Source organism: Globicephala melas, chromosome 7 (assembly GCF_963455315.2).
Source record: "Globicephala melas chromosome 7, mGloMel1.2, whole genome shotgun sequence".
Lineage (NCBI taxonomy): Eukaryota > Metazoa > Chordata > Mammalia > Artiodactyla > Delphinidae > Globicephala > Globicephala melas.
This window is the reverse complement of record NC_083320.1, coordinates 53489066-53516701: the sequence shown is the minus strand read 5'-3', so window position 1 is coordinate 53516701 and position 27636 is coordinate 53489066. Positions and strand designations below refer to the sequence as shown.

Genomic DNA, 27636 nt, shown 5'->3' with positions numbered 1-27636 from the left:
GTTAAAAAAAAATCCTCTTTAGGACCATGTATTCAATCAATAAATAAGTGTGCTAGGCACTGGGGGGACAGTAATGCACAAAGCATATTCAGTCCTTGAGCCAACAATTGTGCATGTGTGTGCGTGCGTGCGTGTGTGTGCATTAGAAACATATAGTAAATAGTTATATAAATAAGTTATCTTTACAAACTGTGATACATTTCATGGAGGAAAATTATTGGGTGTTATAAAATTTATTCTTGGGAGTGGGGCTAGTTTACACTAGGGAGTCTGGACAAGCTCCTGTGAGGAAGAGACATAAAATGTGAGACCTGCAGGAGGAGTAGAGACTAGACCGAAAGGGAGGGGGGAGAAGTAGCTTGGCAGCTTTATCAAAATAAAAGAAAGCCATTGTGGCTGAAGGCTAGCTAACAATGGAGCGAGTAACAAGAACTGGACTAGAGATGTGCATACTGGTTAGAAACCTGTATTTTGAGGATGGTAAGAGACCAAGAGAGTGAAGATTTTGGTATCAAGAGTGACCATAATCAAATAAGTACCTCCTACTTCCTGCAAATTCCTGACTGACTTCTGCCTATGATGAGAAGCAGTGGACTAAAGCAGGGGTCACCAGTTGGTATGATCTGGGGGGTCTGGCTGCTTGATCCATCTCTGTGGAATGAGCAGATTCCTAACAGACCAATTGCTCAGCTGTTGGAAAAACAATTCTTATATACAGTGGGTCACTCACCTGTCTATCAAGATAGCCCCAGGTCAGAACACAAAATCAGTGATTTATGGATCATTCAGTCAATTTGATCAGTGCAGATAACTAAATTGGATAAGTCATCCCTCAAGACAATGCTTCTTTGGCCTGAAATATAAAACCTAGATACCATGTAAGTTAAAACACTTGACTCAAAAGATTTACTGGGAAAATGCTAACCAAGTCACAGAAAATCATTTGCTTTAAAAAAAGAGAATGGTATTAGATATTACTAAATGATTATAATTTCAGAAGAACCTCAACAATGTGGACTAATTTGGGTACAGGGCATAATGAAATGGTAAAAAAAAGTTGAAAAAGTTGAACATTTTTGAAGAAATGCTGTTAGTTACCAGAGATTCTTAGGTGATGTGTTAAAATATATAAGAATTATTTTAAATTATATTATCACTTGTATTTTAATCATTGCTCTTAAAGTGCTTACGTAAGCTTGAAAAAATTGGTTCTGTTGGTATTCTAAATCTCTATGCTTCAACCTCCTTTGCAACACTCATTTGCATTATCTTTGAAGAAAGAATTTGGACCAAACAAAAGTACAATTCAGCCCATACCTGAATTATCACAAATCCCTAATTAATGTCATCCAAATTAATAAGAATTTACTGCATTTATAAAAATGGAAACTTATGCAAAAGACAATTATTCAATGTCTAGATCTTTAGAAAACTAGCCTGAAGAGAATGCCTTTCAGATATTCAAATTTTGTATTTTTTAATCTACATCTGCACATTTAGTAATTCTATTCTGGCATTTTACAAATATAGGCATCCATCATTTCCTCAACATTTACAGATGTTAATGAATATCCCCTTTTATAACCATCTGTGTAAATGTACAAATTAACTCTTAAAAAGAGATTGTTGGTATTTTTAGTTTAAAAGTGCATATAGGGCGTTTTGTTGGCTTACACAATTTAAATTACAAAACTATAATAACCTAAGTACCCCTTTAATGAGTCTTTTCTTTCCCATTCCTCTCAAATGATATAAGAAAAAGCCCAAAATTCATGACATGAACAAATAAATCATCACATAAAAGGACTCCATAGGTGTCTCTCAAATGATATAGAATGTTATTTCTTTCCAGAGCAAAAACTAGGTCACCTCAAGCTCACAGGTCAGAGATAATGAAAGCTACATTTCAGAGAACATTCAGTGGGCATTATTAAAGATAAAAAGGAAACTATTTGGTGACTACAAGTTTAAGTCAGCATAACGTATCTCCATACTAAATGTAACATGTATTTAAAGTAGCACTGGAATTCCTATTAATGGAGTAACAAACGTCTGTGGTATACTGAAGGGGAGGGAGGAGATGTCCACTTCAGTACAGGAAACAAGGGGCTGCACTATGTGTAGATAATTTAAAAACGGTAATAAAACTGACTAAAAATAGGGCTGCTTTTTATTATCATTACAGGTTGGCAATTCTAAGGTTAGAAATAAAATACTCCTCCCTGAAAAAAAATTTGTTGGTCTAAGTTTTAAACAATTGTTGTGATTACAGTGAATTTTAATAATATATATGTAAACTTGAAATTAGCGTATCTTTTTACTTATCTTTTAATTAACTACATGGAAGTTAATATAGAGAACTTGCTATATCATCAAACTCCCAATTCACAATGACTCTGCTACAACTACTCATTTTGAAAGTAAGTTCCTAATGGTTAAGAATCGTTTAAGTTCATTTCAGATGCAGTCAGTTTGCAAACTCTGTGCCCCTCATATTCTAGCATTTCAATAGTTGATTTGAAATAAAGAATGATAGCACAGCGACTGTAAAGACAAAACAGAACTTGAAATACTTCAATTCTCTCATTTTAGATGACTGATTAGAATTTTTATTTGTGTTTAAACTTTAAGAGTGAGACAGTGCCAACTGTGAGGTGTATTATTCTTGTTTGATAAATATAAATTTTAGCTTATACATGATGGATTTTACTGACTTTGGTTAATAGCTTTGAAATTGAAATTTATGCTTCTTTTTACGTTATTCTTGCTTTAAAACTAAGGAGTGAAGAAGAAAATATCAGTGGTACAATTTAGTAGGTATATAAATTGTATCTTTTATATAATTTTGATTTTATTAAAATTTACTTATTTGTTACTGTAATGTTATTATTCATTACTGTGATAGAATAATATGTAGGTTTACATTTTTTCTCATTTACAAATACATTAATGTAATTAAAAAGGATCAATCCTTTCCTTTTTTGTACTGTAATATTAGGGGTATAGTAATACATTAAGACTTTAATAAAGTCTCTGAATTTCTTTCTTGGCTTTTCTTACTATTCATGTAATTTCATAATTATTTCTGAAAATGACTTTGTCCTATAGAGGGGATGTTAAAAATGATCTGCTCTTGGTGTCAGAAATGTTAGGTATGCCACTGATAAGAGCTGAAATACACTTCTATCGGAAGGAAATACAAATTAATAAAAGTTGAATCATATTCTCAGCCCCCAAAAGTCAGAAACTAAACAGAGTGAAGAATTCTTGGGAGCTCCTGTTCACCAGATCTGTTTCCTGAGTAGTGAATACAACGTTTGTTTTCCATGTGCCCTAGAAGACAGAATTAAAGTGAGGGGGGAAAAAGAACAAGGTTTCTTTTTTCTTTCTTTTTTTTTTTTTTTTTAAATAAAGATTTAGGTAAGATGAAATACTAAAAATGATTAAATCCTGGAACATGTTACCAAAGGAAGCTGTGGAACATTTCACTCTGAGGGAATGGAAGTTTCAGTCATCTCAACCATCCTCCTAAGTGATCCTGGTTTCAGGTATGCAGACAGACAAAATTTTGCATAATTTTACGCAGTTCATGGACCCCCTGCAGCCTATCCATAGACCACATCCTCAAGAAGCTCTGTTTGTTTCAGCTCTAGCACTTAATAATTCTTTAATTCTCTCGCCATCAAATGCTGACCATCTCTCAAGCCTTTCACAGTTTTACTTCTTTCTTGAACCTCTGTACAAATACAAAGATAATATATGTGGAGAGTATCTAATATAGAGCCTGGCAGAAGAACAGGCATCTGTCAAATGCTAGCTTTCTGCTGATGATAATCCTAGCCCATGTGCTGTCTGCTTTCCTAAATTTATATTACCCTACAGCAGGGCAGTTTAATATAAGTAATAACAGTAATACTGTTCTTCACATCACACAGTTGAGCAATGTTTCTAAGTGTATTAGTTTTTTCCCCCTAGCTAGATAATCAGGTCTGTGAGGGTAAGGAACCTGTCTTATATTTCCTGAATCTTCCTTTCTAGGCAGGAACTATTTTGACACTCTTTTCCTGTCCCTGGCTAAGTTGACAGCTTCTTTACTCCCCTTGAAGAATTCACATTGATCAGCAACACTATTTTTCCAATAAAGTTTCCCAGCTTGAAATCTTAGAAATTGGCTAAAGCAGTACTTCTTCATATGCTGTCCTCTCCCCCATGACAAGCCACGCCTCATAAAGTGCCTTTTGGCCAGTCAGGCCCTCCCGCCCCCCCAAAAAAACCCCCAAAATTGATCTTTATGCTGACCGACCGTATCTAAAGTTCTCTTTCCTCCGGGGCAAATGCTGTCACTTTATTCAAAAAGCTGCTTGAGAGATGAAAGTAGTTAAAAGTTAACCTCTTTTGCAAGATTTTCTAACTGTATTAAATCAGCCTCTTGCTTGAAAGCGATGGAGTAGGCACGATTACTTCTTGTTGCATCCCGCTTTTTTGTTTTGTTTTTGTCTTACATAAGTAATACTTTTTTTCTTGTTGTAAAAGTTGTGAAATTATAGCCAATTGCCCACTCAAGCATACAAAATAAAAGATAAGTTATGGGAAACCAAACATGTACTAAATAAAGCCTGAATACAAACTTTAAACCAGGAACTAATCATTCAGGAAACCTACAGGTGTCCAGCCTAGAAATTTTACCTGATTTCTAATTGTATGTTGCATAAATTTTTAGCTGAAGAATCCAAACCACAAGAATTGAGTGAAACATGATCTTATTGTTAAGGATTCCACACCCAGTCTTAACTAGAGAAATCCATACCAAACAAAAAGGAAAAATACACAAGACTTCAACAGTCCTCCCCAACCCCAAAGTGGGAAGATGACAAAAATCACAACAAAATGACCTGAAAATCCTTTCAGGAATCTTTTAATTTTGTCTAAAAGAGTTACTAACACAGGAATTTTACACAGGAAAAAAAGACCACCCATAATATTTTTAAAAAGGTGTTACTAATATTTGATCAGCAAACCAATATTTAATGGAAATGTACCAAAGCTTGCAGTACTGATCAATAGATGCTTAATGGTTTTCTGTTGAGAACATATTCTGATACGGGAGGGTGGGTTTTGCATTCACATTTACTGTTCTTCACATCACATTAGGCGGGTCATCCTAACTTTGAATATTATTAAACACATATAAATAGCTAAAGTAATATGTCATGTGAGGCATCTATGTGTTTTAAGAAAAGCCCCGAATGATTGAATGATTGTTGCATAACTTCCCCATTAGTTAAAGATAGGATCTGAAGAGTCTTTATAAGTAATAATGCTCACTTTTTAAAAACTTCACTTTTATCCTAATCTTCACTTTCTTTCAGTGATGAATTTAAAATTAGTCCTAAATTATCAAATACCCACTTAAAATAAGGTAGTTCTGAGAAAGACTGTGACATTCTGGTAATGTTATAGTGCTAATTTAAGGCACTTTTTAAAAAATTTAATAAGGAACTACTACTATATGCTTCAAAAAGGCAGACTAAATTTTTTAAAGAGCTTTCTTAAACAGCAGCTATTGAAGCCAACTTTTAGCTCGGTATGTTCCTTTTCCCTGTAACCACACTATATTTCTGTCATGTTGAAGCAGAAAATGTTCATCATTTTGTCAGCTCTGCCTGCAAAGCAGAGAATTACCTTCCCAAGCTCCTGAGATTTATGCTTTTAATTACCTGCTATCTGCTTCACTACCCTCCATACCTAATAATCAATAGAAATAGTCTTATTTATGGGAAAAATGTAAAATGTTTGACAAAAGCAGACTATCATTTTCTAGATTTCCATTTAATGCTATCGATTCTTTGTATCATCAGTACCTTTTTTCTTAACAGAATCAGTTGGTTTTTCAAACTCACAAAATTATTCATTTATCTAATAATTTGTACTGCTTAGCAGCAGATGTAAACTTTACAGCTAGCTTTCACTTCCCAACCCAGCAATGAGAGTATTATCGCAGTGGTATTTCTTTATTTAATGATCAGCTGCAGAATTCAGTTTGAGTATAACTTTCTCCAAATCCCTTCATCATAAACTCACTTTTTAGTGAGGACCAATTTCCATGGCTTAGTTCATTTCTAAATGAGAGGCCAATATTAGCATAGGTGAAACTTAGCAGGCTAGGTACCAGTATTCTTAAAACTCTGCGTCTCACATTTTATCAGTATCAATTCTTAAAAAAAAAAACCCAACAAATTACACATATATACTTATATGTAACTGTGTGTACACAATTTATATACAACTATATAAATATAAATATAGTATAAATTAATAGACTAAAGGAGCTGCTATCTACCTCAAGGGTTTCAAGAGAAATACAGTAGGTGTGCATGGGTAGCAGGCAGTGATTGTATATGTATATGTGAGAGGAGGGAAGAATTAAGTTGATCTGTAGACCTCACATGTGTAGATATTTGTTGGACACATCTGAGAGTGGTGATGTAAGGAGGGGCAAATATTAGAAGATGACTGTTCAAGGTTTTTCTTGACATGTCAGTTATCAAAGGTGATGTCTGAAAATTCAGGAAATAAAGTATAAATTTTTGTAAACATTATGTTGGTTAGAGTTTCAAATACTATGTTCAATATACTTTTTTTTTTAAAATTACCTTCTAGGGGCTTTTCAAGGGAAAAGTGCCTCAGAATTCAAAGCAATGAATCCAGTTATTAACCTAAAAAAGCTTAATAAAGACACTATGTCCATGAGAGAAAGGAAAAATAGTGTATTTGTTGTACTTTTGTGCCCGAGAAAGAGGAAGAAGGGGAAAACAGAAGAGCTAGAGGAGAGGGAGAAGGGAAGAGAAGATAGAGAACACAGGAAGGAAGAACATGATGGCTTAGTAGAAGAGAACACGTTTTGATAGGGAAAGAAAAACACTGATAACTGGTGAACAGAATTTCTAGAGTTAAAACCAGCGCTAGGCAGCCAATAGCAAAATGCAGAGTCCCCTAGAAGAGTGTGATGGGGTGATAAACAAAAAGCTTGATCCTTCAGAAAACGCAAGCAGGTAACTTGCAGCTGAGTGCCTCTTCCGCTTTTGCTGCAAGACAGATCTTCCAAGAAGGCGTCTAAGGGGTTCCTACTTCCCCGCCGCTTTGACCTTCCAGGGAAGGAATCGCAGCTGCGGTAGGGACTTGCTGCCTCATGGCAGCTGGAAGAGAGGTGCAGTTAGGCCTGGGGGCCAAAGGATACAGAGGGTCAGCCCAGAGCCCACGGAAAGGGCATTTATGTGGGACCCAAACTTGTGGCTTTCTCCCTAACCTCATGACTGCTGAGATCCCTGCTGGATGACAGAGAATGCCAGGGCTCCAGCAGAAACAACACTAACGCCTCTTGAGTGGCAGATGGCGGATGGAGACAGGTTGTTTATGCAAGACAGAGAATTTGTACTGTATTATGTAAACTGCTAAGGAAATCAGGAAGTGGGCATAAGATTAAAACTACACAAAAAGAGATATGGGCAGAAAGGTCCAGGAGAGCATATGAAATAAACTTCTCCAAATGAAAACTGCTAAGATGCCAAAGATGCCAAATGCAGAAGGAAGTGGCATTGTGGATGTATCAATTACACACTAATTGCAGTCATATGGGAATTGAGGGTGATTGTTGCGTGACTACACTTTCTGAAATCTCAGAGAGATTTACAGGAAAGAATAGGAGAGTCAGGTCACCTACAGAAATGTTCACACAAATAACTGGTCGCCCTGTCATTTTAACTTATAAGCAAATCCTTAATTTCCTGTCCATTTGTACTTAATAAGTCTAACGTAAATCAATGAAATGGCATGAGGTCATCTCCTTATGTCTTGAGACATGAGGCAATAGAACACAGCAAAAAGAACAGTGGTCTAAAATGAGAGATAGAGATATTGGATGACCAAAACCCAAAAGAAACACAAAAACAACATAACAAAATTAAAAACTTAGAGGAACCACAAAGTAAAATTTAAAAAAAATTGAACTATAAATGATTTGATTTATAATGCTATTCAAAAAGTAATAGTGTAAATTCAAAAAATCAAATGAGTTAGCTCCAAATTAGGGGTCAGCGATTAGGGACCCTGCATCTCATGCTGAATCAATTGTGTTATTAATGCTGAGTATCAAAATTTCAGGGTCAGTTCCTGAATTAGAGTATATAAAACTTCATTAAAAAGATCATTATGCTCTCATTTCAATTTGCCCATGACGCATAAAGGATCCAGTCATATGTGAAAGGTATTTATGATTAACTCTGTTCTGAGATAGCAACAATAAAAGAAGATCATCTCTCTTTTTAAACATTTAAGAGTACTAACTTGCCCTGATTTTGTGTAAAAATCTGTTTAAGGATCAGTTTCCTTTATCCTTCTGCCACTGTTCTCTAAGAAATTGAGATTAATACAAAAATTAGAAATTATTTGGGATCTGCCAACTTTCAACCTAGCCAAAAAGAGAAACATCAGCCTCAAAAATATTTTAAAAGCTTGTGTTAAAAGTTCTAGTTTCTAGTCTTTTCGTATGAAAACCGGAAGTCCAATAATCTTGAGAGTCTTCTTTAAAACTAACTATGAAACAGTATAGAAGACCTATTTCTCTGGCAAGGCTTAACTCTAGAAACATATTATTTCCCAGCTAAAGGGAAAGATTCGGATTTAAGCTTAACAATTTATAGCCATACTAGAGTTGCAGTGCACTCGTTCACTGGAGAAGAAGGGAGCATTCAGGCCCAGGGTAATTTCATTCAGTGCTCAGCTTAAACCATGTTAGAAAAAAAAAAGGTTGCCAAGAAGAAACTAGGGACACGGGTGCTGCACACATTTGTGCAAATGTCTGGGGCTCAGTTGGAAAGACACATTATTCCTGGACTGCAATGCTTGGCCCCTGGCAAAGTTAATGGCGTCAATTTGCAAAGATTCACTTGGGAAATGTTTGTGATTAATGCTTGCTCATTTGCATAACGCTGTATCGTGTAAATAAAGCTGTAGCCTTTTGCTTTCCCACAGTGGAGTTCTACTGAGATGATAAAAGCTGGACAAAGGGGGCTACTGGACACTTAAACTAGGTCACATTGAATTTTAATGCATGAAGTCTGCCCTGGTACAGTGTATATGGGTAATGGAGAATGTCAGAATGTAGTCTGTTTACTGAGCAAATCTGCCTCCCAGATTTTTCAATAAACATATTTTCTACACTGAAGAGTGAAGCCAATTCAGTCTCAGGCTGATTTAGAAATGTTATTAAAGAAAATAAGGATGAGCATCTTCTTAATTCTTACATTAAAACGTAAAATAGGGTAATTATAAAATAATAAACTCTCCCCCAAATAAAGAATGCTCAGTTTCAGAGCTCAGTTATGCAGATTACAGCACCATTACTAAACACTGAGAACATGTACATGTCACACTTGTGGATCTGCCATCCAGACTTTGTGGCTTTACTGCCCAGAGTCTAAGCATGACTCAGAAATTTAATTTCTTTCTCCATTATCAACATAGCTTTTGAGTGGTGACAAGGAAGCCAGTGGTCACGTGCTCATGTGTGTACATCTGTCCATGCCCCTGTTAGTAAACACAAAGAAAATTAGTGACATCGAATAAAGCTCAATTCAAAGGTGAATCTGCTCCTAGAGCAATTCTGGGGTGTAGAAAGAAGACTGGCACACCTCTCCCCAGAAGACTGACAAAAATAAAAAATAAAACTCGTAGTCATTCTTTCTGAGTCTTACTTATTCCACCTGTAAGATGGAAGTGTTTATATCCTGTCCTTCTAAAGAAATACCATGGAAATGATTTTCAGTCATAGAGCTGGTATGGTCCTCCCAAAGATCATGTAGTCCATTTTAGGTTACATTACAGAAGAGGAAACTGAGGCCCACAGTAGTGAAGTGGTCTATCAAAGTTCAAAATTAGGATTCAAATCACATTCAAGGACTCTTAATCCAGTGTTTTACACTGTGCAGCCTTTCTATGTATGGAGTAATGAAATACAGAGCAGAAGACCTGGAATACGTTCTGAGAGGACCTAATAAGGTTAATCCTTGCGTGCTTTCATTCACACTGTTTACTAGTAAAAGTTGCTGCTAGACTCTGGAGTCTAGTATGTATAGGGCTTGGCATAGAATAGGAGCACAATAAATGCTAAGAAAATGAGTAAAGTTGTAAGGCAACATAGTATCATTGGAGAGTTGTGGATTTAGAGTCAAGAGGCTCAAATTTATGTCCTATATCTGTATCTATTGGCTATGAGAATCTATGTTAACTCCAAAGATAAGAAACAACCTAAGTGTCCACCAATAAGGGACTAGTTAAGTAAACTATGGGACATCTACACATAGACTACTGTATTAGTTTTCTATTGCTGTACTAGCAAATTACCATAAACTCAGTGGCTTAAAAACAACACACATTTATTATCTTACAGTTCTGGAATTCGGAAGTCCAACATGGGTTTCATTGGGCTGAAACCAAGGTGTCAGCAGGACTGCATTCTATTTTGGAGGCTCTAGGGGAAAATCAATTTCCTTGACTTTTCAACTTCTAGAAGCTTTCCACATTCCTTGCCATGTGGCCCCTTCTTACACCTTCAAACCAACAATGACCAGTCTAGTTGTTCTTATATCATATCACTCTTAACTTCCTCTTTTGCCTCCCTCTTCTATTTTTAAGGGCCTTTGAGCCTGCAGGAAAATCCCAGATAATCTATTTTAAGGTCAGCTGATTAGTGCCCTTAATTCCATTTACTACCTTAATTCCCCTTTGCCATACAAGGTAATATAGTAAAAGAGTCCAGAGATTAGGATGTGAACATCTTTGCCTACCACATCTATAAAAAAACAGTGAGGGAGCTTGCTATGTTCTGATAGGGAAAATTCTCTAGGATATATTGTTATGTAAAAACAGTGCAGGGCAAAAAAAAGTGCGAATAGTATGCTACCTTGTATGTAGAAAAGGGAGGAGATTGAGTACATATTCAATCTCAATCTGCATAAACAAACCCAGGAAAGATAGGCAAGAAATATTAAAGTGGTTACAAGATAGACAGGGAAAGGCATGGAGGGCGGGAGGATGGGGAATAGGATGGAACAAGATTTTTCAATGTACCTTTTAAAATTAATTTGCTTTTTGGACCACGTAAATATATGTTTTTTTATTTTTTTTCGGTACGCGGGCCTCTCACTGCTGCGGCCTCTCCTGTTGCGGAGCACAGGCTCCGGACGCGCAGGCTCAGCGGCCATGGCTCTCGGGCCCAGCTGCTCCACGGCATGTGGGATCCTCCTGGACGGGGGCACGAACCCGTGTCCCCTGCATCGGCAGGTGGACTCTCGACCACTGCGCCACCAGGGAAGCCCCGATATATGTTTTTTTAATTCAAGGGATTCATAATTGCCTCAAAGTCCTTATTATTCACTTGATGGTCAAAACATTTTGCTTTGCAGAGCCTGTCTATCATAAACCTCGTTACTTTTCTCTTCTTTAACTCTAACAGGCAGATCCTTATTTGTCAGTGGCTTTGTATTAAGCTGTTCTCTAACATGACATTCATAGACTTCATGAAAGTCTGCATCTTTTGCAAGATTTTTGCCATTTTACTTTGCGATCTCTTTGCATTGTATTATGAGATGTTTTCAGCATCAGGTATTGCTGCAGTGGGAATGCTAGAACCAACTATGGAGCATGTCTTCTGGTGGGTATTCATTTTGTAAGTGGCCAGTTAAGCAGCGAGCATTTTCATTTTATATTTGTAAAGTTACAGAGACGTTAATTTCCCTATGTGACTGTATAAATTTGGATAATAAGTGGGCAAAATTTTTAAATATACTTGGATCTATTTCAGTATTTATTATTCTGTTTTTTCTTAAAAAATTCCTTTAATTATTATACCTTAAATCTAGTAGTAATATTATAGTTTAATATATCTAGTAGGTATGTCTCTATGATTAATTAGTCTTCAATTTACAAAATATTTCACGATTCGTATCACATTGCATTTTTTTCTAGTCAGGTTTACTGAGGTATACTTTACATACAGTAAAATTCCTTTTTAGGTATTGAGTTCTATGAGTTTTGAAAAACAGAAACAGTTGTGTAACTACCACAACAATGAAGATTTCAAATATTTACATCACCCAAAAAAGTTCCCTCATGTCCCTTGATGATGACCCAACCCCACCCTCAGACCCTGCTAATTATGGGTCTGATTTCTGTCCCCACAGTATTGTGTTTGGCAAAAGTTTTATAAGTGTAACCATACAGCGTATAGTCTTTGTGTCCAACTTATTTCATTTAGCATACTGCCTTTGAGATTCATCCATGTTGTGGGATGTACTGGTACATCATTTCTTTTATTGCTGAGTAGTATTCCATTGTATGGCTATACCACAGTTTGTTTATCCATTCATCAGTTGATAGACATTAGGATCAATTTCAGTTTGGGGCAATTATGAATAAAGCTACTATACAAGACACATGCATATGAACATATGTTTTCATTTCTCTTGGATAAATACCTAGAAGTTGGATTGCTGGGTTGTATGGGAAACGTATCTATAACATTATAAAATTTCTTATAAATAGCTACCAAACTGTTTTCTAAAGGACCTGCACCATTTTGTATTTCCAACAACAATGAGTGAGAATTCCAGTTGCTCCTCATCCTTGCCACTTGGTAATATCAATTTATTTAATTTTCATCATTTTAATAGGTATAGTAGTGTCTGATTGTGGTTTGCATTTCCTTAATGGCTAATGATGTTGAGCATTGTTTTACATATTTATCTGTCATTCATATTTCTTCTCTGGTAAAGTGCTTATTCAGATCTTTTGCCCATTTATTATTTATTATTGAGTTGTAAGTTATTTAAATATTCTGCATACAAGGCATGTGTTTTACAAATATTTTCTCCCAGTCTGTAGCTTTTCTTTTCAATTTCTTAACAGTATGATAGTGTCATTTGAAGAGTAGTTTTTACTTTTGATGAAGTCTAATATATAAGCATTTTTATAATCATATTTTTGTTTCTTAAAAAACCTTTGCCTAACTCAAGGTCACATAAATTTTCTCCTATGTTTTCTTCTAGAAGTTTTATAGTTTTAAGTTTATAGTTTATATATATATATATATATATATATGATCTATTTGAAATAATTTTTATATTTTGTGTGAAGTAGCAGTCAAGTTTCTTTTTTTAAATTTACAAGTGGATATCCAATTGCACTATTTGTTGCAAAGATTAGCCTTTCTCCATTGAACCGTCTTTGCAAGTTTATTGAAGATCAACTGACCGTATAGGTGCAGGTCTATTCTATTTTATTGATTAATATGTCTACTGTTCTTTCACCAGTATTGCAGTCTTGATTACTATAGGTTTTACAGTAAGTATTAAAATCAAGAAGCATAAGTTCTCAAACTTTGTTCTTTCCTAAAAAACATTTTGGCTATTATAGGGCTTTTCTTTTCTATGTATATTTAAGAAATAGCTTGGCATTTTCCACAAAAAAGCCTTCTAGGATTTTTATCTGGGTTGTGCTGGGTCTATAGATCAATCTGGGGAGAAATGACATCTTAACAATAATGAGACTTTGAATGAATTGGTACTACATATTTCTCAATTTATTTAGGAACATTTTAATTCTTGAATAAGGAATTTGAGAAAGATTTTATCAGGTGCCAAAAAAAGTCATTGGATTTTTGGTTGAAATTGCATTAAATATATTTTTATAAATCATGAAAAGCATATCTCCTCTTTTCCAATGACTATAATTTTCATTATGCTTCCTGTGTAGAATTATCAAAATATCATTTAATGGATATTCAAACAAAGATATTTATTATTTTAGTATTTCCAAAACTCATGAATCGTATAATATACTCTTGGCAAAATGATTTCTACTGTGAAGTAACTTGGGAAATATCACATACAATATGCAGCCGCCAGATTCAGATTTGCATTGCTCATTGGCTTTACTTGGTCATTGGGTATTATAAATATTCTAATATTATTTATTTTGGTTTTATGTTATTTTATTCTACATTTTAAAATCGACTTTCGTAAAATATTGATTTGTACCCTTTTCTTGTTATCATTTTTCTTAACAGGATGGTTATGCTTGCCAGATAAAATAATTTACAAAGCTTTCCCTGTATTTCCATAGTCTGGGAAAATATAAATTGTATAATAAATTATTCTCTCAGGTATTTAATATGATTTGGCACACACACATATAACGTGACACTTGTTATCAAGAGTAATAACAATGGTTTTCTTCAACGTTCATTGCATTTTTTTCATATTTTCATTGCATTTTAAACTTTTAAAAATATTTTCTGCTATTCAAGTATTTTTGAAAAGTAAATATAACTGGTGGGATTAAGTGTAAATGGTATAGGTGAGACTGATTACATAGAGAAATCCTTGATTTTTGACATTAGCCACTCTGTTGTTCAAGTTTCTAATGTTGAATCCAAATCCCTTGAAAATCTAGCACACTGAAATAAGTGGGCCATCAATTGGAGGGGCTGCTAGAGAGTATGTAAATATGAAGAGATGTACATATTCAGAACAATCAGACTTAGAGCTTGACAGACTACAGAGCGCAATGAAAAGGTGATACTCACATCCGAGTTAAAGCGAAGCTGACAGACATTACAAGAAATAACTTGTTTCTTCTTTGGGGGAATGGACACTCCAAATGTGTGGTTAATGACTGCTTTTTGCACAGGATCCATCTAAAGAGCAAATGATAAAATAGTCAATTTATAACTTCAAAGGATAGATAATAGTGTGCGCAAGTAAAAGTAACTGTTTTATTCCTTAACGTTTTAACTTTTAGTTCCCAAACAAGGATAATAAAGACTCTCATTCGATAGTAATGTACTTATTTCCAGGAATTAAAAATAGAAACAAAAAAATTGGTTTGAAATCGTAACACAAAAAAATCACAGGAGAATCACAACATTTCAAGAAATCTTATATCTATATAAGAAACCTTGAAAAACCTTAGAAGAATCATAGAACAAGAAAACTTAAGATCTAAAGATCAGGGTTAAAATTAACTTGTTAATGTTTTCCCTATGTGAGGTAATAATACTTAAGATGGTCTGAAATGATTTCAATGACGACTGTTACAGATGTATTTAAGTTTCTTAGTTTTTTATTTGCGGCAAAGTCATAAATGACAGGCTTTATCGCAGCACAGAAAATGTTGACCTTTATTTTAAAATAATTTATTATTGTTCATGTACTCTAGATATTCATTCTACTGGAAATGCATGTCACTCAAATGCCTATAACAGATTGGTTAATATGCAACCCCTGCTTAAATATTGATCAAGTAAAGTTTTGACTTACAACCTGTGACTTTCTCTCTTTGGTTTGCATTTACCATAAACAGTCAGAGAAATATACAGTGATACCATAGAAAAAGTATGCCACAAAGCCATGAAAGTATTTGGAAAATGAAAGAACACTATCTGCAGAGCCTATAAAAAGAGAGACACAGCAGTGATTCTCTTGTGTACTCCAGATAATAATCTCCAGCATTAATGTCAGACAACTGGCAGTTCAAAAAACAATGACGAACAAAGCATAACTTATAAACAGATGTAACATGAACAAGGACAGATCCATTGACACCATTGTCTAGGAAATCTCCAGAGGTTAGAATTTAGGACTGGATTAGTTGATGATATTTGGTAGAGAGGGGAAATGAATACTATCCCTGATGAGGCGTATGAATCAACAAAGTGCAAAATCAGCAGTTAGAAGAACTTAAATACATTAGAAAAGAGGGTGGATTACAGAATTATTGAACAGTAAAGTAGCCTTTTTTTTTTGCTACAAGTTTAAGTGAGATGACAGGACAGTGTATTCCCACTATAAAGAAAAGTTATGTGGTTTGGAACGCTTAAAAAAGTCAAAGAGGGGAGTTTTCTGGAGTGATAGAACTATTTTATATCTTGACTGTAGTGGTGGTTACACAAACTTATACATGTGTTGAAATTCAAAGAACTATGCGCATTCCCACAAAGTCAATTTTATGTATGATAACTTAAGAAGTGAAAAAGAAAAAACTGTTAAGAGTATTATGTTTAACTACTTTGGGATTGACATATATACACTACTATGTATAAAATACATAACTAATGAGAACCTACTGTATAGCACAGGGAACTCTATTCAGTGTTCTGTGGTGACTTACATAGGAAGGAAATCCAAAAAAGAGGGGATATATGTATACATATGGCTGATTCACTTTGCTGTACAGCAGAAACTAACCCAACATTGTAAAGCAACTATACTCTAAGAAAATTTTTTTAAAAATTTAACCACTAAATGTAAAATATTATTACTAGAAAATCTGGGGATTTGTTTTGCTCAAGGTTGTAATTGATTGTATTAAATGAGAATTAAAAAAAAACCCTCTATGGGCAAAGAAAATCTCAAAAGATCAGAAAATAAAACCTTAGTTCACTTTCTTACTAACAAGTGCATACACTTAAAGTCTCATCCATTTGCAAAACGTGAACCTGTACTTTCTGATCTACTAGAGATGGCAAATCAGTTTGGACAGGCTTAAAAATAAAATAGCCTAACTATATTGGCAGGATGGAAAAACTACACTGTTATGCAAAGTTAAAAAAATAAGAGCATTTTATTGAGATATTTTCTGTTCTCATGTTCTAAAAAAATACATCTAGTGATGTGTGAGCTATATAAGATAAAAGTATATGAATATTTCCTAATCATATTTTCTGCATGCCACTTTTATTATTTTTGCTGTATCTATATACTATTGTATATGTTATTATTCACTTAACATTTTTTCTTTAAAGCAAATTAAAATAGACTTTTAAAAAACAGCAGCAATATGCATGAAAACATAGTTTTAATGTATATCCTTTCCTATTACTCATTTCAAAAGTATATTGAAAGTTACCATTAAAAATTAAAACTTCCATCATCTAAAATAAATGCACTATCCTAGTAATTCCCATACTGCAATATGAAAACATAGACAAAAATACATCTAGAAAAATTTAGCTCCAAATTTTTAGTAAACAAAGATATCTGTTGAGAGCTCCAACACAACCCTTGGATATAAACATTCTCTTTACATTTTTGAAATTGTTAGCTGCCTACATAATTTTTCAAGTAACCCCGATACAAATTTGTCTACTCAAATCTCACATTTGTACCCTACCAGCCTGAAAGTACTGTTTATGTTCCCCAAGGCTGAGCATTCTCTTCCTGAAAGGTGAGTTGTGGCTGAGCACCCCCAATACTAAGGCAGGCAAGTTCCCAGCCATCTGCTCCATGAAAAGCAAACTAAGGAGGTTCCTTCAAGAAACTCTTCACTAGAATCGACTTCTCTACTTTACACATATAATCCTACCTGTCCTCATAAAACACAGTCCTTTTACCCCCTTCCTTGTCACCTGTCATTAACTCCTGCTGCCTTTACATCCTTTGAATGACTTACCACTAATCATATGAAAATTTTATCTTCCATGTTTCTCACTTGGAACAAATTTTTCTATTTTCCACTTGATTCTCTATTTTGTTATAGGTATTTCAAGAAAAGGTCTACTTTTTTCTAAATCTTGTTTATCTTTCTCTGTTTATCATAGAGTTATATAATTATACTTCTTATTCAAATGTCACTTGGGAGGACATGATTTAGTTGAAAGAAGACTTTAAATGGTATAAGAAAGAACGTTCCATTGGCCAATTCATCTGATATCTTGAAACAGACACTGCCCAGCTGATGTTTTGAGTATATGCCATCTGATGCAGTAACTACAAATACCTGGGTCATTTCAGTGGAGTCCATAATTAGCAATAACATAGAAAAGGCTTTCAGATCTTTCTCTTTTTTAAAAGTATAAAGTAGTAAAATCCTGAATTTTTTTCTTGTAGCATTCCTACAATACTCTAAAAATTAGATAAAAATAATAAATATGATGTTAATTTATATTAACTTAAATTTTTTCCTCCACTAATGCAAAATCAGTTTTCTCTAATCATAATGAGATATGTATAACTAAATCAATGGCAAGTCTTTTATTCAATCACCAATTTTCAGGATGAACAAAACAATCAAGATGAATAAAAACATTCTCATAAACCCTAAAATGTGATAAATACATGTGATTCAATTTAGTATAGTCAAAACTATATATCTATACCATAATGATTTCATATGTAGAGTACTCAGCAAAATTATTGGAGGTACTACAATTATACAACAAACCCTTGAAGTTTTAAAGATTTTAATAAAGATATTTGAAGTGTTTTTAAACATCTTTATTAAAATGTTTATATCACTTTTAAATAAGCAATTGCCTTGTTAAATACTCAGATTAGGTCATACTAGTTCACACTGCACAAGAAAGCTGTCTGTGGATTGAGAAGATTGTTTCACTGGTAAACAATGCTAAAAAAAGCTTTTCTTTAAGGAAAAAAAACCCTACCACATAGCTCTAGCTACCAATATTCCTTACCTGGCAGAATTTATTGGTCCCAAATAAGCCTCTTCTTTTCTAAAAAAGTAAAAGTCAGAAGTAGTCATCTGGAATTTTGAGGCTAGCAAGCACATTCACACAAAATTTTTAAAAATCCATTTTCTTTGCTCATCTCTGATTAAAAAGCCTGAAATGCTTACTAACTAAAAAGCAGCAAGAGTTAACACTTTCCACTTTTGCTAATGAAAGTCATGTAGAAATGAAAAACAAAACCTATTAGTGCAATTAACTGGTAGGTAATAAAAATGAAAGATGGGGTTGTGGCTTTTACCAGGAATTGAGGAGATGATTGCAGGCTACGTATGGACAAATTAACTATTCTATTACAGTACTTATAAAAGGAATTAATGAAGGTGGCCTTATCACACCATCTATTATATTTTCAATATCAAAATAAGAACAGATATCTTGATGTATTCACCAAGTTTATGGAACTACAAATCTGTGTGAGTTTTTTTTAAAAGATCTACTTTCACTGAGTATTCCAAAAAGTAATTTATATCCACACAGAGTAAGCAATCATATAAAAACACATGCAGTTGCAAATAAAACCTAGCCACAGGGAAAAGAAACACAGTGCAGCACTTCACTAAAGTCAGGATGACGACTATGGGCGGGCAGGGAATCTAAGGTAGGGACTACATGATCAAATGATAGTACTAGATGACATTTATATTTGAGATAACTTTCCTAGATGGAATTTTAGGCAAAGAAAATAAAATTACAAACCTTTCACAATAATTTTCAAGGGGATGAAGTTCGAATTGTATTCTTGTAAGAGTCTTACAATGACTTCACTACCCATCCAGTGGGGCTGGGTGTGGGAGTAAAGCAAGCACCACTCAATTAAAAAGCAAAAAAGATGCTCAAGAATGATACAAGTCTTTCTTATATGTGGCTGGGTATCCATAATATTCTTAAAGATGAGGACATTTCATCTTAAGCTTAGCTATCTGCTTTAACCAACACTCTAAAAAGCATTTGGTCACCACTTATACAATATAGTAGGCAATACTAGCTTTTCTACTAAACAGAAGTAGAAACCAGGTTTTTGACTTTAAAAAGTTAAAGATCAATCATGCAACAAACATTTCTGGAGGCCTAATATGTTTCAGACATTGTCCCAGATTAGATGGGGTAGGATGAGTCAAACACAAGAAAGGACATTATTGTAAAAGTTAAAAAGTGAAAACAGATGGCGATTAAGCAAAACCCTGAGGCACGAGAAAGCACATAAAGGTCTGTCCCCTCTTGCCCCACCCCTACTTTAGACTTTCCCCCCCTTTTCTGATTTTCTCACAATTCAAGCATCCAGGATCCTCCCTTTAACAGTGACATCAATGTGTTATCCTCCTGGGGTATTTGCCTTTTAATTCCTTTCTCTAGCTGTGTAATAATAATAATAAACATCTTAATAAGAGCAGCTTAGACTTAGAGGTCTCACCACGTGCCAGGAACTATAGTAAGAGATTATCTAGTGTACTCTCCACCATCACATGAGGCAGATACCATTTTTATCCTCCTTTTACAAATGAGGAATCCGAGGCTTTGAGAGGTTTAATAACTTCTCACCCTCAAGTTCGTAGGTCTGAAGGCAGGAGTCAAACTCAGGCGAGAGTCTCTCCCCCAACTCTTCCCTGCTAACTGACCACCAAGCAGGGATGCTGGGTATCATGTGTGGCACTGCTGTAGAGTGTGAGAAATGGGAAGAAAGGAGGAGTGTTCCTAGAATTTCTGCAGCCTGGAGGGCAGCTGTCTAGTCAAGCTACACATAAGGCCTATTGGTGGCTTTTTTTTTTATGTATTTTTTTTCTATTTCTTTTTTTTTTTTAAATTTATTTATTTTTGGCTGCGTTGGGTCTTCGTTGCTGCACCTGGGCTTTCTCTAGTTGCAGCGAGCGGGGGCTACTCTTCATTGCAGTGCGCAGGCTTCTCATTGCGGTGGCTTCTCTTGTTGCGAAGCACAGGCTCTAGGCACATGGGCTTCAGTAGTTGTGGCACGTGGGCTCAGTAGTTGTGGCACACGGGCTCTAGAGCGCAGGCTCAGTAGTTGTGGTGCACGGGCTTAGTTGCTCCGCAGCATGTGGGATCTTCCTGGGCCAGGGATTGAACCCGTGCCCCTGCATTGGCAGGCGGATTCTCAACCACTGCGCCACCAGGGAAGCCCCTACTTTGTGTTTAAGTAAAAGTTTCCTGGAGAAGTGAGTCTCAGTTTTTCTCTTTCTGACCGATTTATGCCCTTCTTAAGATAAGCCCATTTCTTCTTGGGTTACTTCAGGAAAGCCATAAATAAAAATTGGGGCTGCCCTGTCCTCTTTCCCTGTTGTAACTGTTGGGCTATCACACAGAAAAAAAAAGAAAGTTCCCCGAATACTTAGAGATTACACGTAGCAGGTGATGGTCATCACTTGCACCTGTCCTTGATTTCTGCAAAGCAGATCTCAGCTACTAAATCCTTGTGACTTAGGGCTTTCTGGAAGTTTGGCAAAGCATCAGTTTTTTAAACTGCAATATTGTAAAATTACAGTAGTACAAAAAGAATGACTATTTCTTCATCCCTTCCTTTTTCATTGTTGGACTTATGGAAAAGAGTGAGACAATAGGGTCTCATTAGAACTTCAAATATTCATGAAGTGACACTTTTAAAAGTGATAGCTTATGTCACTGAAGAGCAATATTTCTCTGAAGTTACTTCAAAAAAGGTTTTGCCTTTTATATTTAAATGCTCTGACCACATACCTTTATTATTACTGTTTTACTTGTTTCAAATCCTTGAAAACTTAAATAGAAACAAAGCAGACACAACGGTTGCAAGACAAATTCCTTTTCTCAAAGAACAGGAAATACAAACAACTGCATATTGTTGGCAATGTTAGTTCAACCACACAACTCTGTACCGTTTTGGATTTCAAATCAGAAGTCTCAATAAAAATAAACCACATGAAACGTTACACTGGAGCTGCATGCTACTGTGAGACCTGCCTTTTTGCATCTGGAATATGTAAAAGTTGAGATTTGCCATCCTGCCACTGCTTTTCCTACCCAGAGCATCCTGACAGGGGTCCACCAGAATGCTATAACTGTCACTGAAAGGAAGACAAATGACATGCCACGTTCTCCACAGACTGTTGATTCAATCAAGTGCCATATTTAGCTCTTTGCTAAAACCACACATTGGCTGTGACTTGGAAACAAAATCAGCTGTGCCCCTGTACCGCAGGGATACCATTACGCCACCAGAAAGTTAACCAGAAATGGCATAAAGGCTAAAATAACATGCACTTAAGAAAATAATAGGTCACATTGATCTAAGTCTCAGATCCAATAAAGCTATTATTATATTATTACTACTACTGTTTTATCAAAATGTTGTAGACCTTTACATATTTTGAGGCTGGTTCACAATTAGAAGGATCTGATTGCTGCACAAACTAAGTGGGATCCCGGGATCCCTTTCCAGAGCCTCCCTCGTACTGGTCAAAAATCCCTGTAGAGGGCTTCCCTGGTGGCGCAGTGGTTGAGAGTCCACCTGCCGATGCAGGGGACACGGGTTCATGCCCCGGTCCGGCTGGGCCCGTGAGCCATGGCCGCCGAGCCTGCGCGTCCGGAGCCTGTGCTCCACAACAGGAGAGGCCACAGCAGGGAGAGGCCCACGTACCGCAAAACAAACAAAAAATCCCTGTAGAAAATATAAGTGCAGTCTGCCCAGAGATTTGAAGCAACCAAACAGAGTAGAGCATAGATTAGAATTTCATTTTCTTCTTTTCTTTCCTTTCTTTTTTTCCTTTAAAATGAATTTAGAAAGTTTGATACCTTTCACTCAAATTCCATATTGCCAGGCCTTCTTTGAAAAGCTCTGGGATTCATCAAATAAGCGTTATATATTCCACTGACAAAAAGAATGACTAGAATAAGGAAAAAACACCCTGGGATCTATTTTGAAGATCTATTTTGAAAGGAAACTAAACTGCATTTTCCAGTAGTTTTTTGGGAGAAATTCCACCTTGGTTTCATTTCTAGAAGAATAAAAAAGAAACATATACAGAATGTTAGAGATGTGTGTTTCTGCCATAAAGTAATGTCTTCTTTCTAGAGCACTCTGATAATAAAAAGTGCAACCTTTTTAGAGATTATTTCATATCAACTTAGACAGTTCTGTCCTTGGGAATTTTTGCTCCTTTCCAACACGTCACACTTTTATAAATGTATAATTTTCAATTTGCACACTGTATTTTATTGAAAATTGATTCATTTAACAATAGTTTATTAAATGGCTATCATGCGCTGTTTTAGGAGCTGGACATACAGTAGAGAACAAGCCTTCAAAAATACAACTTTCTAGTTGGGGAGACCTATATAAGTATCCCCTGCTTTTTGAAAGTCTGCTTTACGCCACTTGGTTTTATGAAAGACCTACATCAGTACCTCTTTTCACTAACTGAAAGAAATCCCAAGAGAATTTTTGCTTTTATGAAAAAAGTTGTAAAATGAAAATAGCGTTCAGCATTTCTTTTGTGCAAACCTTTATAGAGGCAGTGCGCATCTCAAGCAGTGACAGTGGCACCACCAAGCTCCTTCCCCGGAAACTACACTGAGCATCTCAGGATCAAGCCGCCATAGCTTTGAACTGTGTGTGTGAGCATCTATTCTTTATCTGGATTTATTTTGTGCATCCATTAGCAAGATGTATCCTAAACTAATTGCTTCTTCACTTCACAACATTTCTACTTAGGAAAAATGTCATAGGAATTCTCCATTTTGGGATAGTGGGGGAAACCTGTACATCTAAAGTTATAAATAAGGTATTTTCAGAGTGTTTTAAGTACTATGAAAAAAATAAAACAGGAGAATGGGAAAGAAACACAATTTTACCATGGACAATTCCTAAAAACATTTTCGTTGTCTTGATACAACTTTGATTCTGATACTTTCACATGTAAAACCATACTAAGTATATAAAGATAAGGACATTATCCCATGATTTAGATAGTTGATACAGAATTCGGAATCATATCACTGGTAAAAACTCTAAAGGGCATGCTCTTCGGCTTTCAAAGCCATCTATGAGATCTCCACAGAGGATTTTCTTCAACTACCACGTCCCAAGACAACAACTGGGACACCACTCACAGCCACCACTATCATCATGTCCTTAAAGAGAAAGGGAAACTAAAGTGATCTGGTTTTGGAAGTTCTCTAAGGATGAGTGCTTAGCGCTAGATGCATCTCACCTGGAGACCTTCCTGGTGGGTTTCTGGTACAATGTGGTTGGCCTGGTAGTTTTTAGTGAATAACCAAAATACCCATGAGTTACTTCTCTGTTTTTTAAGTAAGTACATATTTTGGCTAAGATCTAGCAGTTTTTTGTGAAGATATCATATGAAAATAATGTTTTTCACTTTTAACACTTTTAGAACTTTAAAGGGTTACCAAATGGTACAAGCAAAAAAGCTGAAAGGAAAGTAGGGGGTGGTTTCACCATCCCCCCCCCACCCCCCGCTTTAGTGGAAAACCAGCTTAACACTTTGATGGATAATTTTTAAATTGTTCTAAGTAGAAGGAATAAATTTTAAGTTCTTTTTCAGACAGTAGTTATTTTGTTAACGGGAGATGCCCTAAGATTAGACCCGCACACCTTACTGAAGCCGAATGTCTAACTCTGACAGTCGATCCTTGTGTGTAATCATATGGTCAGTGCAAATGTAAAATGTTCCATTTTCCTGGCTGGCTCTACATGCCTGGTGATTTTCCATGCTGCCAGGGATCAAGAGTGATGTAGCAAAGCTGTAGTTATGCCGCTGGGTAATTTAAGAAGCCACATCAAAGAGCATTTCAAAAAGTTCAGTTTAACAAATAAGACTTTCAGCTTACATCTGCCATGGGTATGAGACTTAACTGAAGGTTTGCTCATACCGTACTACATGGACACACACATACCCAGCAACATTTTGGGTGTTGATATTCCTATTGAAACATTAGATGAGTAAACTTAAGAATTGAAATTCAGTAGCATATGTAACCATATTCAGGTTAAAAATGTATTTTGGAAGGTCTAATTGGTTAATATGATGTATTAAGGGAGCCCAGCCTATGCTCAATTCCAATTCAGGTGCTCATTTCAATGTAGGGAAAAGGCATTAAGGTATGAGCTAAACTATATCTCCTAAGGAAATCCAGTCCTTTTCTTTCTTTGTTTTCATTCTTGAACAAGAAATGCTTAGATATGACTGGGAACCATGAGGAAAGAGAGGTGTTTTTCCATCAGGACACAAAGAAAGTTCTTGAAAGGATTTTCATTTTATGTTTACTATTCGATGTTCCTATAACTAATTTTTGGCCAATGCATGCATACAGATTTGAAAAATCAGTAACAACTGTCAAACGCAAGGTAACAAAAAGTTTCTATAAAATTATTAGATGCACTTTTGAGAGAATATGAGAAAAGTTACAAAATTTTTAAGAAAGATGAAAAACTACCTGGAAGAGAATTAATAAGAATTTAGCTCTATTCTGAATTTTAATAGCATAGAAGAAGAAATGAAATGATGACAAATACTATTAATTTTTTTTTCTGTGGAAAAGTTACTACCTTCAAAGTATTTATACTTTATATTTCTCAAAGAGGCATATTCATATTTCAAAAATACAAAGAGCCCAAGGCGTACATAGGTGACAATAAACTCTCTCATCCAAAGAAAAACACTATTTAGAGTGATGAGAACAGGAACTGGATTCACCAAGAGAATCTAAAATAAATGAGTCAGGTGTTACCTATGTTTTATTTAGTATTTTGTTTCCTCAGGGTGAAATAAAACAAGAAATAAACCATTTCAGGAATATGGACTGAAGTATAGGTTTTCAATAGATGTGCAAAATACTAAACAAGATAGAGATTCATTTGAGGATAGCTTATGAGAACTGATTCTTCTACAGGACATTGAAAGAAGAAACACATCCTGAGGTTTGGAAGGATAGGCTAGTGTCTTATATAGAACACAGTCACCTACTTCTTGGCCTTTCCTGTTTTTCTTTTTAAAACAGTGGCTTGAAAACAACCCCCAAACTTGGTTCCAGGATTGAATTTCCATAACAAAATTCAGAGCCAGAGATAAGTTTGAGAAATATCTTTTTAAAAAACTAGAACTTGGGCTTCCCTGGTGGCGCAGTGGCTGAGAGTCCACCTGCCAATGCAGGGGACGCGGGTTCGTGCCCTGGTCCGGGAAGATCCCATATGCCGCGGAGCGGCTGGGCCCGTGGGCCATGGCTGCTGAGCCTGCGCATCCGGAGCCTGTGCTGCGCAACGGGAGAGACCACAGCAGTGAGAGGCTCGCGTACCGCAAAAAAAATAAATAAATAAAATAAAACTAGAACTTTTTGTTCTTTAGGAGGAAAAAAAGGCATACAAATAACCAAAGACTACTTGCTGATGCTTATGAATGTAGTTCTTAAAAATTATTAGTGCTAAGTCTCCAAATCTAAGTAGTGATACATTTTCCTATTTTCTGGGAAATGGGCTAAAAAAAAATGTCACAAGGGCTTTCTAAGAGACTAGAGAAGTAATGAGCTTTCTTGATTTAAAAATCAATACACCTGCTGAACAGCCAAATGCATTAACTGACATCCTTTCAAAACCATTCTGTCAAAGCTAAGTTTGAAAGGCTGTTCAGTAACTAATCAGATATATCCTGATGCTGAGGCAAAACAGGTCCGTGACACAAATTAAAAAGGCTTAAGATGAAAAGAAAACCCCACTAGGCAGGAAGAATTGCAAAATTGGAAATCTGGACCTGTTTGGATATATTCTTCATGCTGTAAAGCAAAGTAGAAATGAAGTGTTTTTTCCCCAGAGGACAACACATTCCTTAGTCTTGCACTCAGAAGAAACCTGACAGGTGAGGACTAAAAGGCTCAATGCAAGGCGGCAAATCTGGAATGCTCCAATACTAAGCATTGTGGGCTCTCCCATGCCACACTCTCATGACACAGCGGTACAATGTCAGAGATCGTCTACATTTTCAAACTGTTTTTTATTTGTTTTGAGTTTTAGAACCTTCCCCCCACCGTTCTACCCCCAAACAGAATCCTAACTGGAAATTCAATATAATAAAATGCTGAAAACAGGTCTGGTTAGAGCACGTAGGTCAGGTCCCAGTCTCACCAGCCTGATTTTAGTCCAACTTCCTCACGTGAAAGTGAGAAAAGATATGGAGAATTTTAGTAACCTGCTTGAGCCTCTTCAGCTAAGACCAGAACCCAGATCTCCTGTTATGGTTGCCAGATTGGCAAATAAAAATCTTTTTTTTCAACATAAATGTATCAAATATTACATAGGATATTCTTGTAATAAAACTGATTTGTTGTTTATTTGAAATTCAACTTTAACTGGGCATCTTGCATTTCATCTGTGCCCTTTCCCCATCCCCATTCAAGGATGTCACTGCTCTCCCAACGTTGATTCTACTGGTCCTCCTTTTTCTTGCAGGCTTACCTGTCACACTTAACATTTTAGGACTTTAATTAGGAAAGTGGTCCCTGAGTGGTTTTGCAGACAGGTGATATCAAAACTATTTTATGTTATATATTCACCTTACTATTGCCTTTTTGTATGGATGTATATGTGTATACATATCAACTCTTCTCAGCAAAAAAACATTTTTGGGGCTTCCCTGGTGGCGCAGTGGTTGAGAGTCCACCTGCCGATGCAGGGGGCGCAGGTTCGTGCCCCGGTCCGGGAGGATCTCACATGCCGCGGAGCGGCTAGGCCCGTGAGCCATGGCCGCTGAGCCTGTGCGTCCGGAGCCTGTGCTCCGCAATGGGAGAGGCCACAACAGTGAGAGGCCCGCATACCGCCCCCAACAAAAAAAAACATTTTTGGTTCAACTCTGCATTTTTATTATACAAAATATACCATACTTGTAAAATAAAATAAAGAGCCTTAATAAAGTGCCTTCCTCTGCTCTCTGGGGTGATAACTACTTTATTGAATAAGGCTCTGTTAATGGTACAGCTTGACATTTAACATTTATTCATTTGATTTATAATTATTTTTACATTATTGCAAGGAGGCTATGGTTCAAACCAAAAATAGT

General features: G+C 35.8%; 1 protein-coding gene across 11 annotated transcripts in view; it reads right to left on the bottom strand.

Moving 5' to 3' along the window:
* The window catches only part of ZNF385B (zinc finger protein 385B), a 390846-nt gene that overhangs the window by 44843 nt on the left and 318367 nt on the right, over positions 1-27636 (bottom strand). For 7 of the 11 annotated variants that reach the window (XM_060302191.1, XM_060302193.2, XM_060302189.1 and 4 more), the window contains 2 exons: positions 18527-18565; positions 14642-14752 (listed from right to left, as the gene is read on the bottom strand). The exons of 1 other annotated variant lie outside the window; for it this stretch is intronic. In XM_060302191.1, the coding sequence (XP_060158174.1) occupies positions 14642-14752; positions 18527-18565 (150 nt within the window). The remainder of the gene's footprint in view (positions 1-14641; positions 14753-18526; positions 18566-27636) is intronic. 3 more of the 11 variants (XM_060302190.1, XM_060302197.1, XM_070045944.1) reach the window with 1 other exon arrangement.